Source organism: Bos javanicus, chromosome 15 (assembly GCF_032452875.1).
Source record: "Bos javanicus breed banteng chromosome 15, ARS-OSU_banteng_1.0, whole genome shotgun sequence".
Classification (NCBI taxonomy): domain Eukaryota; kingdom Metazoa; phylum Chordata; class Mammalia; order Artiodactyla; family Bovidae; genus Bos; species Bos javanicus.
The window spans coordinates 6,209,228-6,223,696 of NC_083882.1; the positions used below are offsets into that span (position 1 = coordinate 6,209,228).

Below are 14,469 nucleotides of genomic sequence, written 5' to 3' on the forward strand. Positions count from 1 at the left end.
TGACTTCACATTCCAGGATGTCTGGCTCTAGGTGAGTGATCACACTATCGTGATTATCTGGGTCATGAAGATCTTTTTGTACCATTCTTCTGTGTATTCTTGCCACCTCTTCTTAATATCTTCTGCTTCTGTTAGGTCCCTACCATTTCTGTCCTTATGTCTAAATTTCTTGAAGAGATCTCTAGTCTTTCCCATTCTATTGTTTTCCTCTATTTCTTTTCCTTTTTTTTTTTTTTTCTATTTCCTCTCCACATCCAAGGTAAGGAGTGGCGGCTCCACTTTGCTGGAGCAACTGTGAAGAGATACTCCACGTCCAAGGTAAGAAAAACCCAAGTAAGACAGTAGGCACTAAGAGCGGGAATCAGAGGGCAGACAGACTGAAACCACAATCACAGAAAACTAGCCAATCTGATCACATGGACCACAGCCTTGTCTAACTCAATGAAACTAAGCCATGCCGTGTGGGGCTACCCAAAATGGATGGGTCATGGTGGAGAGGTCTGACAGGATGTGGTCCACTGGAGAAGGGAATGGCAAACCACTTCAGTATTCTTGCCTTGAGAACCCCATGAACAGTATGAAAAGGCAGAAAGATAGAACACTGAAAGATGAACTCCCCAGGTCGGTAGGTGCCCAATATGCTACTGGAGATCAGTGGAGAAATAACTCCAGAAAGAATGAAGGGATGGAGCCAAAGCAAAAACAACACCCAGTTGTGGATGTGACTGATGATAGAAGCAAGATCCGATGCTGTAAAGAGCAATACTACATAGGAACCTGGAATGTTAGGTCCATGAATCAAGGCAAATTGGAAGTGGTCAAACAGGAGATGGCAAGAGTGAACATAGACATTCTAGGAATCAGCGAACTAAAATGGACTGGAATGGGTGAATTTAACTCAGATGACCATTATATCTACTACTGTGGGCAGGAATCCCTTAGAAGAAATGGAGTAGCCAGCATGGTCAACAAAAGAGTCCAAAATTCAGTACTTGGATGCAATCTCAAAAATGACAGAATGATCTCTGTCCGCTTCCAAGGCAAACCATTCAGTTCAGTTCAGTTCAGTTCAGTCACTCAGTCATGTCTGACGCTTTGCAACCCCATGAACTGCAGCATGCCAGGCCTCGATGTCCATCACCAACTGCCAGAGTCTACCCAAACCCATGTCCATTAAGTTGGTGATGCCATCCATTCATCTCATCCTCTGTCATCCTCTTCTCCTCCTCCTCTCAATCTTTTCCAGCATCAGGGTCTTTTCCAATGAGTTAGCTCTTTGCATCAGGTGGCCAAAGTATTGGAGTTTCAGCTTCAACATCAATCCTTCCAATGAACACCCAGGACTTATCTCCTTGCTGTCCAAGGGACTCTCAAGAGTCTTCGCCAACACCACAGTTCAAAAGCATCAATTCTTCAGCACTCAACTTTCTTTATAGGCCAACTCTCACATCCATACATGACTCCATAGCGTTGACTAGACAGACCTTTGTTGATAAAGTAATGTCTCTGCTTTTTAATATGCTGTCTAGGTTGGTCATACTATCACAGTAATCCAAGTCTATGCCCCAACCAGTAATGCTGAAGAAGCTGAAGTTGAACAGTTCTATGAAGACCTACAAGACCTTTTAGAACTAACACCCAAAAAAGATGTCCTTTTCATTATAGGGAAGTAGGAAGTCAAGAAACACCTGGAGTAACAGGCAAATTTGGCCTTGGATTACAGAATGAAGCAGGGCAAAGGCTAGTAGAGTTTTGCCAGAAGAATGCACTGGTCATAACAAATACCCTCTTCCAACAACACAAGAGACAACTCTACACATGGACATCACCAGATGGTCAACACCGAAATCAGATTGATTATATTCTTTGCAGCCAAAGATGGAGAAGCTCTATACAGTCAGCAAAAACAAGACCAGGAGCTGACTGTGGCTCAGATCATGAACCCCTTATTGCCAAATTCAGACTTAAATTGAAAAAAGTAGGGAAAACTACTAGACCATTCAGGTATGACCTAAATCAAATCTCTTATGATTATACAGTGGAAGTGAGAAATAGATTTAAGGGACTAGATCTGATAGAGTGCCTGATGAACTATGGACGGAGGTTCGTGACATTGTACAGGAGACAGGGATCAAGACCATCCCCAAGATAAAGAAATGCAAAAAAGAAAAATGGCTGTCTGAGGGGGCCTACAAATAGCTGTGAAAAGAAGAGAACCGAAAAGCAAAGGAGAAATGGAAAGATACACTCATTTGAATGCAGAGTTCCAGAAAATAACAAGGAGAGATAAGAAAGCCTTCCTCAGAGATCAATGCAAAGAAATAGAAGTAATGTCTATAATAAGAGACTGAACCTGAGATCAGAAAGTATACAATCTCTCATAACATATTTTATGGAATTTAACTGCAATATCAAGGCCTTTATGTCATGAAATCTGGGTCAGGTACCAAAAGAACCAACAACATTTAGATCTGCAACATTTATAGTGTTGGGGTTTGGGTGTGGCTGGATCTTATGTGCCCTGGATCCTTCTCAACTGAGGGTTTCCCACCCAAATCAGGACTCAATTTTTGTCATTCTCTTGCATCAGCCACAGGTTACTACAGGTTATTTCACAGTTCTTAGCAGAAACAAAATGCAGACTTTAGGAGTACTGCAAGTCAAGACACGTGAGTAGCACTGGCTCCAAGGGCTGAAGAGACACTTAGGCAAAAACTATTCAGAACAGGTTATTCCATCCCAACTGGGACAGCAGACTCCTTCTCCAAGGAGAGAACAGACTAGGTTAGAAGTGTGCAAACTCGGTCTTGCCGGCTATACTTTCCTCTGAATAGCTACCAATTCTTTCGTGTCCCCTTGCCGCCATCCCCTCCACCCCCCCACCAGAGTCCACTTTAATAACTGCTTTAGGCACGGAAGCTGTCTAGAGAAGCCGGGAATCTGTGAAAGAAGATGCGGTATAATTTGGGGTATAGAGATCATGGATGATTTACGTATAAAGTGAGTGAAGTCGCTCAGTCGTGTCCGACTCTTTGCAACCCTATGGACTGTAGCCCACCAGGCTCCTCCACCCATGGAATTTTCTAGGCAAGAGTCCTGGAGTGGGTTGCCATTTTCTTTTCCAGGGGATATTCCCGACCGGGGGATCGAACCCGGGTCTCCCGCATTGCGGGCAGACGCTTTACCGTCTGAGCCACCAACGAATCATAAACTTAAACGAATTTGTCTTTTCCACCCCCCGCCCCATCTCAGGAAAACAACAACAAAAAAAACCCTCTGACGGCACAGGACCCCTCAAAGGGGATCCCATCTACTCCAGCTTCTTTCCTGGACCTCCCTTTACGCCTCCCTCGCCCAAGGCTTCTCCCTGTCACTCGAAGCCGCAAGCATCCCCTGCACCCCACCAGAAAACTACTCTTCAAAGACTTCCGTCCGAGCCCAGCAAAGCCCGGCGCGCTCGCTATCCGGAGAGGCAGCAGGTGCTCGCTTTTTTCCAAAAAAAACCGAAACTGCCATTTCCGGGGGAAAAAAAAAAAGGAACTTGATGAAGCGTTCTGGGGCTCGAAGACACGCGCGGGAAGGGGAGGTGGCGAGGAGAGCCCCGCGCGCCCAATCGCAAGCCCCGCCCTGTCCCCGCCCCTCCGCCTCCGCCCCGTCCCTCCGCCTCAGCCCCTCCGCCTCGGCCCCGCCCCTCCGCCTCGGCCCCGCCCCTCCGCCTCGGCCCCGCCCCTCCGCCTCGGCCCCTCCGCCTCGGCCCCGCCCCTCCGCCTCTGCCCCGCCGCCTCGGCCCAGTCCCCCCGCCTCAGCCCTCCGCCTCGGCCCCGCCCCTCCGCCTCAGCCCGCCGCCTCGGCCCGCCCCTCCACCTCAGCCCCGCCCCGCCCCCACGTCTCGGTCCCGCCCCCTCAGCCCCCCCCCCCCCCGCCCCGCCCCGACGCCTCGGCCCCGCCCAGCCCCACCTCCTGGGCCGGCACGCGACGCCCCCTCCGGGCCAGGTTCCCGCGCCCGATTTGGTGTTTGGGGGGAGGCGGCGGGAGGGGCGGTGTGCGCGGCGGAAGGGGAAGGGGGAGGGGAAGGGGAGCAGGCTCTCAGCCGTGCCGCAGCCGCTCGGTGAGGACCCGCGAGGCCTCGGCGTCCCGCCTCGGAACAATGGGACTCGGCGCCCGAGGTTTCCTGACGTTGCTGGCCCTGGGGGTCGTGCTGGGGGTGGCGCTGCTGAAGGTTTTCACGGACAGCGCGGACCCCGAGGGTGAGTGGCCGCGGGGTCGCCCACGGCCCGCGAGCCTCCCGGCTGGCTGTGGCCGCGCGGAAAGTTGTGCGAGTGTGGGGACGAGCGCGCGGCGGCTGTGCGCGGGCCTGAGGGCGGCGGGGGGCGGCCGGGCGGCCGGGCGGCCTCGCGCCCCGCGGGGCCGCCGGCTGACTGGGCGTCTGGCCCTCTCCTCAGCTCCGGGGCTCGCCGCGGTCGCGGCCCGAGGGCGGCGAGTCACCTGTTGCGCTACCGACGACCGGCCTGCAGCGCGGTTGTTACAGCCTTTCCCCGAAGTTAACGTTTCTCGGGGAGGTTAGAGTTCCTCTCAGGCTTCCTTTTGTAAACGGTTAGGGGGACTGGAAAATATGTCTACCGACTCCTGAGCAGACGTGTCTACCAGTTAGTTGTGAACCTTTCAGCGTTTTCTGGCGTCTCATTGCCTCGTGTAAAATCAAACCAATTATGCATATAGTCTTAAGGACCCCAGACGCCTCAAGTTTGCACTTTGGGGCTCATGTGGCAGGTTGGGAGCTTCGGGGGCATGCGGCCAGCCCTCCCGGGCGCAGGTGATGCTCGCGCCCTTGTGGATGGCCGCTCCCGGTCCCTCGTGTACCGTAAACAGCGGTCGAGGCGCATCAGCTCTGCCGCCTTGAACAGCTGCGCGGATGTTAGGAGTTCAGGACACCGCCAGTAGAGTCATGACAGAATGATTTTGACCTTTCGCTCCTGGGGGAAGGGAGGTGTCCCTTTAGGCCCTTGGCCTTTTGGGGACTTTTTCGATAAAGCGGCGAAAGCTGGGATTTCCTGTGTAAATTCTGTTTTCTCTTTGTCAACTCTAATAGAAGTCAGATAACTAGTTAATGATCAGTAAACCACAGTGAGTTAGTTTAAAGACCCAAGCTTTTCATGGCTTTTAAATTCTATCCACTGTATATTTAGCTTTACATTAGTTTTATCCAGCAGTTTGCAAAACCAGGTAATTCAGACACAACGCCTACTTTTGCTAGAATAATCTGGGTGAATCAGACAACGATTTTCGTTTGTTTTGCTGAATTTTTTTGTTTGCTTTGCTGAATTGCACATGTGACAGACTAGCTTTGTAGACCACATTTTGAGATCATTTAAGGAAAGAAGATCAGTAAAAGCATGTCCATCGTATTTTCAATATTACGAGGTGTTTGATTGTAAAAGTGAACAGTCTAAAGAGTATAACTTGGTGCTAATTTTATACCAATATTTATGTCAGTAGGTCTCCATTTTTTATGTTACTTTGTGAAAGTATACGTTTTTATTGTTTCTCTGAATTACTGAGTAGAGAAAAAGTGTCCTTGCTTTTCTTTTCCCCTCATAACAGATTTTTTTGTCCTAATTTAATACTCACTTTTTGACAGTTCTGTTTATTACCTGATATCTTACTAGATGTTAATGCTGTTTGAAAAATTTGGGATGCTCTACTATGTGAGAGCCTTGATTTCATGAACTGGTATAACCAATGTGAGTGGGAATCCATTTCTCCAGACTATAATGTCACCTTGAAACTAAAGGAAGGTTCTATAAAGGAAATCTCAAAAAAACAAATAAATGTTGTTCTAGTGTTTATAGGTAATCTGTAATCCATTTAAAGTGTCATTATGAAATACAGTGATTTTTGTCATACTAGAGTTCCGTAACTAATTTTTACTAGACACTTTCATCTCACTCTGTGAGCTTCTCAACTCTGTGCTAATTGAGGTCCATACCTCATCCCATTGGATCCTTCCAGTATTATACCCATTTTATAAATGAGGAAATTGAGGCTTAGAAGTTACCTAACTTGTGCAAAGTGAAACAACTAATAGATGTTTGATTTCAGAGGCCAGAATCAATCTGTCAACCATTCTCCACTAAGCTACATTGTGTGATGTTGACTCTTCAAGCAATACTGTCATTGCCCAGAATATTGTGGGAAAAAATAAAAAGATTACTGAAATTCTACTTTTAAGATTTTCTTCAGTCTGCTGCATAATTTCATAAATATTTTCGCTGAAGGAGGAGGGATAGTATGAATAAGTTAGCAAGCCAGCAAACAAGATAGAACGTGGTAGTACAATGAAAGATATAAGGGAGGGGAAAGCTGTTAGTCAGGACTGTTAGCAGTAGCAAGTGACAGAAACCCACCTTAAACAAGCATAGGGGAAAGGAAGGACTTCAATGACCATGAACTAAAAAGTCTAAGGGTTGAGGTAGCTTCAGAAATGCTGCCTTCAAGAGTTCAAAGAGGTTGCTAAGAGATGGCCATTTCTAACACTAGATTACATCTGTCAAACCTTAGGCAAGCCCTAAAGTGTTCTTAGCCTGTAGGGGGAATCCAAATAAGAGGAACTTTCTAAAGTGATTCAGTTCAGTTCAGTTCAGTCACTCAGTCGTGTCCGACTCTTTGTGACCACATGGACTGCAGCACGCCAGGCCTCCCTGTCCATCACCAACTCTCGGAGCCTACTCAAACTCATGTCCACCGAGTCAATGATGCCATCCAACCATCTCATCCTCTGTCGTCCCCTTCTCCTCCCACTTTCAATCTTTCCCAGTGTCAAGGTCTTTTCAGATGAGTCAGTTCTTCACATCAGTTGGCCAGAGTATTGGAGTTTAAACTTCAGCATCAGTCCTTCCAATGAATATTCAGGACTGATTTCCTTTAGGATGGACTGGTTGGATCTCCTTGCAGTCCAAGGGACTCTCAAGGGTCTTCTCCAACACTGAAGTTCAAAAGCACCAATTCTTTGGTGCTCAGCTTTCTTTATAGTCCAACTCTCACATCCATAAAGGACTACTGGAAAAACCATAGCTTTGACCAGATGGACCTATGTTGGCAAAGTGATGTCTCTCCTTTTTAATATACTGTCTAAAGTGATTGCCACACTTCAAAAACCACCATAATGGGTAGCCAATTAGGAGATGAAATTAATCTTTAATGATTCTGGGCCACTTTATGAACTTAATTCCATTTAGAGTAGTATTGTGCTATATAATACTTGAGTCTTTTTTTGTCAAGTAAAGCATCCACCTCCTTGTACCTAGATTGTCCAAGACATTCTTTATTTCAGCTTGCACACAGTGGGTACTTAATAAGTATTTTTTGAAAAAAGGTGAAGAGCTTAGAAGATAGTTTCTGCCTTCTTCCTCAAGTCAAAAAAAGAGAAAAAAGTAAAGCACCGGTCATAAGAGTGACAACAGCAGGGAGAGAAAAACAGGAGGCTCTTGTAATCTGGGCAAAAGATGAAGACATGGGGTAATGGGGATAAGTGGGTGGAGTCTAGATCTACTTGGGGTGTGGAACTGAAATCATTGCTAATGGATTGGATGGTGGAGTGAGGAAGAAGGAAGACTCAAAAGATAACTTCCTGGTGTTAGAGTTGAGCAACCAGCAATGCAACAACTGGGAACAACTGCCAACTTCCAGAGGGCAGAAGCAGGTTTATCGTAGAAAATCAACACTTCCAGTTGGCACTCTCATGTACGCACTTTGGAATCAAACAGCCTGGTCCACATCTGAGGCTCCACCGCTTACTGGCTGGGTGGCCAGAATCTGCCTGAAGGCAGGAAACCCTGGTTTGATTCCTGAGTGGGAAAGATCCCCTGGAGAAAGGGATCGGCTACCGACTCCAGTTTTCATGGGCTTCTCTGGTGGCTCAGGTGGTAAAGAATCCACCTGCGGTACAGGAGACCTGGATTCAATCCCTGGGTTGGGAAGATCCCCTGGAAGAGGACTTGGCAACTCACTCCAGTATTCTTACCTGGAGAATCTCCTCGGACAGAGGTGCCTGGTGGGCTACAGTCCATGGGATCACAAAGAGTCAAACACAATGGAGCAACTAAACACAGCTGGGTGGTCCCCTGTGGGTCTTCCTATGGGTCTTCTGTCACTGCCTAGCTGTGTTCCTGTCGCAGAATTGTTTTGGGGGTTAGATGGGCTAATGCAGGTTACATGCTCCCCACAAGGCCTGGCATGTAGTAAGCCCTTCATAGTATTGGCAGTTATTTGCTACCTGCTGCTAAATACATCTAAATACATAGCCTACTGACCTTGATCTTTTTCAGGTTTAATCTTCACACCATAGTCTTGGGATAAATGCATTATGGTTCCAGCAAAAGGAAGAAATTTGCACACAGAGTAAAGATAGCTCCATCAGAATTGTTATTGCTTACTTTCTTTGTACTTGGGAGGTTTTTGCTGTGGGGAGGGCCTTCTTTGGAAGTACACAATAACATACTTGCTCGCCTCCCATGTAATATATGTATTTAATCTTCCCTTATACAAAGATCCAAGGTGAATAATGCACCCTGAAAAGTTGCGGAGCATAGAATTCTTCCAAACTTTTTCCAAATTTTAAGTTACTAGTTAAAAATTCAAAGAATTATATCAACAATGCTTCCAATTTTATGTGAAAACCCTAACCCACTTCATCTTCTCTCCATTGTATGAAGTTAGGCATGCTGGTGCACAAGACCTTGGGCACTCATTAGTAGTAAGGGTGATCCACTCTCCTCAGAAGAGCAAAGTTGTCTGTAGTAGAAATTCCTCATAACCACATGGCCTCCTGTCCAAACTATTTTATCAGTGGCTGGCACATAGTAAGTACTAGGTAAATGTGTACATTAGCTATATGTTTTCTGTCTTAAAAAATCTAGTAATATAGATCTAGATTTATGAACAGTATCAAGGCACATTTCATAGAAGCAGTGCAAAAGTAGAACTTCCTGCAGAATAATCTACCCTGCCACCCCTCAGGGGCTGAAAGAAACATATTGCCAGTACCCTTATTAAATATTGATGGCCGTTATTCACAGGATATTTCTTTGTTTTTATAGGATCTGTAAGTCAGAAGAATCCTATGTCTGTAGAAAATTCCAATGATAACCAACGAGGTGAGTTTAACAAGGTCAGAAGACGGATTATCTGCCTAGCGTACATAAAGTAATATCATGCATGTAAACTGGTACACTGACCTGTCTTAACCATGATTTGTGCGTTTGTGAATACTTAGAGCCTACCATCAAAGGCTTCCCTTAGTAGGCATCAGGAAATGATAGTTCACTGGATTCACCATCTTTCTCAGTTTAGCAAAGTTGTCAGTAAATTTTAGAACTATTAATAAAAAAAATGCTGGAATTTATTACTGAGTTTTCAAGCACATTTTTAGGTATGACATTTTGTGCTCTGCCTATGAATACGAACTAGAATTCATAAATCTGCTGATCTTGCTGGTGGAAGAAATCACTTTAAGCTGGTCAGCCATGACAGCCTTAATTTGCCTTGGTGGAGTCTAAGGAGACCCTGCTTATATTTCACCCATCAGTTAGATTTCAGTCCACACCATTGCTTCCTTATTAAAACAATAGATGAGGCTTTTTTTCTTCTGCTTTTAGTTTAGGACAGATGGATTTCTTCCTTGATTTTCTGTATTAACATGGAAGCATAGGAACCAGACTAATGTTATAATAATAGTACCATCAACGCATGTTTCTTCTAAGTGATATTTAGTTTATCTTCTCACTGCCTTTATTAAGAGTGACAGAGGTAGAAACTTAAAAAAGGTACACAAATCCTATCACTGAACCCATTTTTTCTACTTTTATTCAACAAATATTTATTAAGTGTCTTTAATGTGTGGACACAGTACAAAAGGGACCAAGCTCTGACTTCTTGGAGTTTTTCTTTGTTTTTTGTGTTATTTTATTGTTGAAACATGCACGTAACATAAAATTCACAACGTTAGCCATTTTTAAGTGTACAGGTGGCATTAAATACATTCACAATATTATGCAATTTTTTTTGAAGATATTTTTATTTTATAGCTGTGACTAGATGGACCTTTGTTTGCAAAATAATGTCTCTGCTCTTTAATATGCTATCTATATGGTGATTGCCAGACTTCAAAAGCCACCATAATGGGTAGCCAATTAGGAGATGAAATTAATCTTTAATGAATCTGTGCCACTTTATGAACTTAATTCCATTTAGTGAAGTATTCTCCTGTAATACTTGGTCTTTTTCTGTCATGTAAAGTATCTGCCTCCTTGTACTTAGATTGTCCAAGACAGTCTTTATTTCAGTGCTTGCACACAGTAGGTACTTCCTAAGTATTTTTTGAAAAAGGTGAAGAGGTCTTAAAACTAGAAAGTGCTTAGAAAGTAGGCAGTTTCTGCCTTCTTCCTCAAGCCAGAAAAAGGAAAAAAGGAAAGTATCCATCATAAGAGTGACAACAGCAGGGAGAGGAAAACATGAGGCTCTTGTAATCTGGGCAAAAGATGAAGACATGGGTAATGGGGATAAGTGGGTGGAGTCTAGATCTACTTGGGGTGTGGAACTGAAATCATTGCTAATGGATTGGATGGTGGAGTGAGGAAGAAAGAAGAATGAAAAGATAACTTCCTTGTGTTAGGGTTGAGCAATCACCAATGCAACAACTGGGAACATGAGGGCAGAAGCAGGTTTATCGTAAATCAGCACTTTGATTTGGCACTCTCATGTACACGCTTTGGAATCAAACAGCCTGGTCCACATCTGAGACTCCACCGCTTACTGGCTGGGTGGCCAGATTCGCCTGCAAGGCAGGAAACCCTGGTTCGATTCCTGAGTGGGAAAGATCCCCCTGGAAAACAGGATCGGCTACCCACTCCAGTATTCATGGGCTTCCATGGTGGCTGAGATGGTAAAGAATCTACCCGCAGTGCAGGAGACCTGGATTCGATCCCTGGGTTGGGAAGATCCCCTGGAGGAGGACATGGCAGCTCACTCCAGTATTCTTGGCTGGAGCATCTCCATGGACAGGGGTGCCTGGTGGGCTATAGTCCACGGGATCCCAAAGTCAGACACAGCGGAGCAAATAAACACAGCTGGGTGGTCTTCTATGGGTCTCCTGTGGGTCTTCCTATGGGTCTTCTGTCACTGCCTAGCTGTGTTCCTGTCGCAGAATTGTTTGGGGGTTAGATGGGCTAATGCAGGTTACATGCTCCCCACAGGTCCTGGCACTTTTAAGCCCTTCATAATATTGCCAGTTATTTGGTACCTGCTGCTAAATACATCTAAATATATGGTCTACTGACCTTGATCTTTTCCAGGTTTAATCTTCACACCATAGCTTTTTGGGAATAATGTACTATGGTTCCAGCAAGAGGAAGAAATTTTCTCACACAGTAACGATAGCTCCATCAGAATTGTTATTGCTTACTTTCTTTTTACTTCAAAGGTTTTTTTTGAGGGGAGGCCTTCTTTGTGAAAAGTACACAATAATACACTTGCTCGCCTCCCATGTAATATGTGTTTTTAATCTTCCATTGTGTAAAGATCCAGGGTAAATAATGCACCCTGAAAAGTTGCTTAACTGAAGCGTAGAATTCTTCCAAACTTTTTCCAAATTTTAAGGTACTAGTTAAAAATTCCAGAGAAGGCGATGGCACCCCACTCCAGTACTCTTGCCTGGAAAATCCCATGGACAGAGGAGCCTGGTAGGCTGCAGTCCATGGTGTCACGAAGAGTCAGACCTGACTGAGCGACTTCGTTTTCACTTTTCACTTTCCTGCAATGGAGAAGGAAATGGCAGCCCACTCCAGTGTTCTTCCCTGGAGAATCCCAGGGACAGGGGAGCCTGGTGGGCTGCCGTCTTTGGGGTCGCACAGAGTTGGACACAACTGAAGCAAATTAGCAGCAGCAGTTAAAAATTCAAAGAATTATCTTGAGAAGGCTTCCAACTTTACATGAAAACCCTAAGCGACTTCATCTTCTCTCCGTTGTTTTATGTTAGGTGTGCTGGTGTACAAGACCTGGGCACTCGTTAATAGTAAGGGTGGTCCACTCTCCTCAGAAGAGCAGAGTTGTCAGTAGTAGAAATACCTCATAACCACATGGCCTCATGTCCAAACTATTTTTCAGTGGCTGGCACATAGTAAGTACCTGGTAAGTGTGTACATTAGCTATATGTTTTCTGTCTTAAATAATCCAGTAATAGAGATCTAGATTTATGAACAATTTCAAGGCCTGTTTCATAGAAACAGTGCAGAAGTAGAACGTCCTGTGGAATAATCGACCCTCCCAACCCACATAGGCTGAAAGAAAAACATTGCCAGTACCCTTAGTTAAATATTGATGTCCTTTCTTCACAGAATATTTCTTTGTTTTTATAGGAACTGCAGACAATGATCCTAAATCTCCAGAAAACTCCAAGGATAGCCAAGGAGGTGAGTTTAAAAAGGTCAAAAAACGGTTTATCTGCCTAGCATACATAAAATAATAACAGCTAATCAAATACATGTAAGCTGGTACACTGACCTGTCTTAACCATGATTTGTGCGTTTGTGAATACTTAGAGCCTACCATCAAAGGCTTCCCTTAGTAGGTATCAGGAAATGATAGTTCACTGGATTCACCACCTTTCTAAGTCTAGCAAAGTTGTGAGTAAATTCTAAAACTCTTAATAAAAACATACGGAAATATATTACTGAATGTAGAAGCACATTTTTAGGTATGACATTTTGGGCTCTGCCTATGAATATGACTAGAATTCATAAATCTGCTGATCTTGCTGGTGGGAGAAATCACTTTAAGCTGGTCAGCCATGGCAGCCTTAATTTGCCTTCAATCCACCCCCTTGCTTCCCTATTGAAACACTAGATGAGGCTCTTTTTTTGTGCCTTTAGTTTGGGACAGATGGATTTCTTCCTTGATTTTCTCAATTAACATGGAAGGATAGGAACAAGACTGATGTTATATAGTACCATAAACGCATGTTTCTTCTAAGTAATATTTAGTTTATTTTCTCACTGCCTTTATTAAGAGTGACGGGGGTAGAAACTTAAAAAGGTACAAAAATCCTATCACTGGACCCATTTTTTCAACAAATATTTATTGAGTGTCTCTAATGTGTGGGCACAGTACAAAAGGGACCAAGCTCTGACTTCTGGGAGTTTTTGTTTGTTTTTTTGTGACATTTTATTGTTGAAACATACACATAACTTAAAATTCACAGTTAGCCATTTTTAAGTGTTCAGTTCAGTTCAGTCACTCAGTTGTGTCCAACTCTTTGCAACCCCATGAACCACAGCACGCCAGGCCTCCCTGTCCATCACCAACTCTTGGAATCCACCCAAACTCATGTGCATCGAGTCGGTATTGCCATCCAGCCATCTCATCCTCTGTCGTCCCCTTCTCCTCCTGCCCCCAGTCTCTCCCAGCATCAGGGTCTTTTCCAATGAGTCAACTCTTCGCATTAGGTGGCCAAAGTACTGGAGTTTCAGCCTCAGCATCAGTCCTTCAAATGAACACCCAGGACTGATCTCCTTCAAGATGGACTGGTTGGATCTCTTTGCAGTCCAAGGGACTCTCAAGAGTCTTCTCCAACACCACAGTTCAAAAGCATCAGTTCTTCGGTGCTCAGCTTTCTTCATAGTCCAACTCTCACATCCATACATGACCACTGGAAAAACCATAGCCTTGACTAGATGGACCTTTGTTGGCATAGTAATATCTCTGCTTTTGAATATGCTATCTAGGTTGGTCATAACTTTCTTTCCAAAGAGTAAGCATCTTTTAATTTCATGGCTGCAGTCATCGTCTGCAGTGATTTTGGAGCGCAAAAAAATAAGTCTGTGGCTATTTCCACTGTTTCCCCATCTATTTCCCATGAAGTGATGGGACCAGATACCACCATCTTAGTTTTCTGAATTTTGAGTTTTAAGCCAACTTTTTCACTCTCCTCTTCACTTTCATCAAGAGGCTTTTGATTTCCTCTTCACTTTCTGCCATAAGGGTGGTGTCATCTGCATATCTGAGGTTATTGATATTTCTCCCAGCAATCTTGATTCCAGCTTGTGCTTCTTCCAGCCCAGTGTTTCTCATGATGTACTCTGCATATAAGTTAAATAAGCAGGGTGACAATATACAGCCTTGAGGTACTCCTTTTCCTGTTTGGAACCAGTCTGTTGTTCCATGTCCAGTTCTAACTGTTGCTTCCTTACCTGCATGTAGGTTTCTCAAGAGGCAGGTCAGGTGCTCTGGTTTTCCCATCTCTTTCAGAATTTTCCACAGTGTATTGTGATCCACACAGTCAAAGGCTTTGGCATAGTCAATAAAGTAGAAATAGATGTTTTTCTGGAACTCTTGCATTTTCAATGATCCAGCGGATGTTGGCAATTTAATCTGTGGTTCCTCTGCCTTTTCTAAAACGAGCTTGAAGATCTGGAAGTT

At 44.6% G+C, this 14,469-nt stretch overlaps 1 protein-coding gene across 1 annotated transcript in view; it reads left to right on the plus strand.

The window, feature by feature from the left end:
- Positions 1 to 3,870: 3,870 nt before the first annotated feature.
- The window catches only part of TMEM123 (transmembrane protein 123), an 80,931-nt gene continuing 70,332 nt past the window's right edge, over positions 3,871 to 14,469 (plus strand). Inside the window, exons 1-3 of the mRNA XM_061440109.1 lie at positions 3,871 to 4,247; positions 9,096 to 9,152; positions 12,411 to 12,464. Coding sequence (XP_061296093.1) covers positions 4,148 to 4,247; positions 9,096 to 9,152; positions 12,411 to 12,464 — 211 coding nt within the window. The 5' untranslated portion in view covers positions 3,871 to 4,147. The remainder of the gene's footprint in view (positions 4,248 to 9,095; positions 9,153 to 12,410; positions 12,465 to 14,469) is intronic.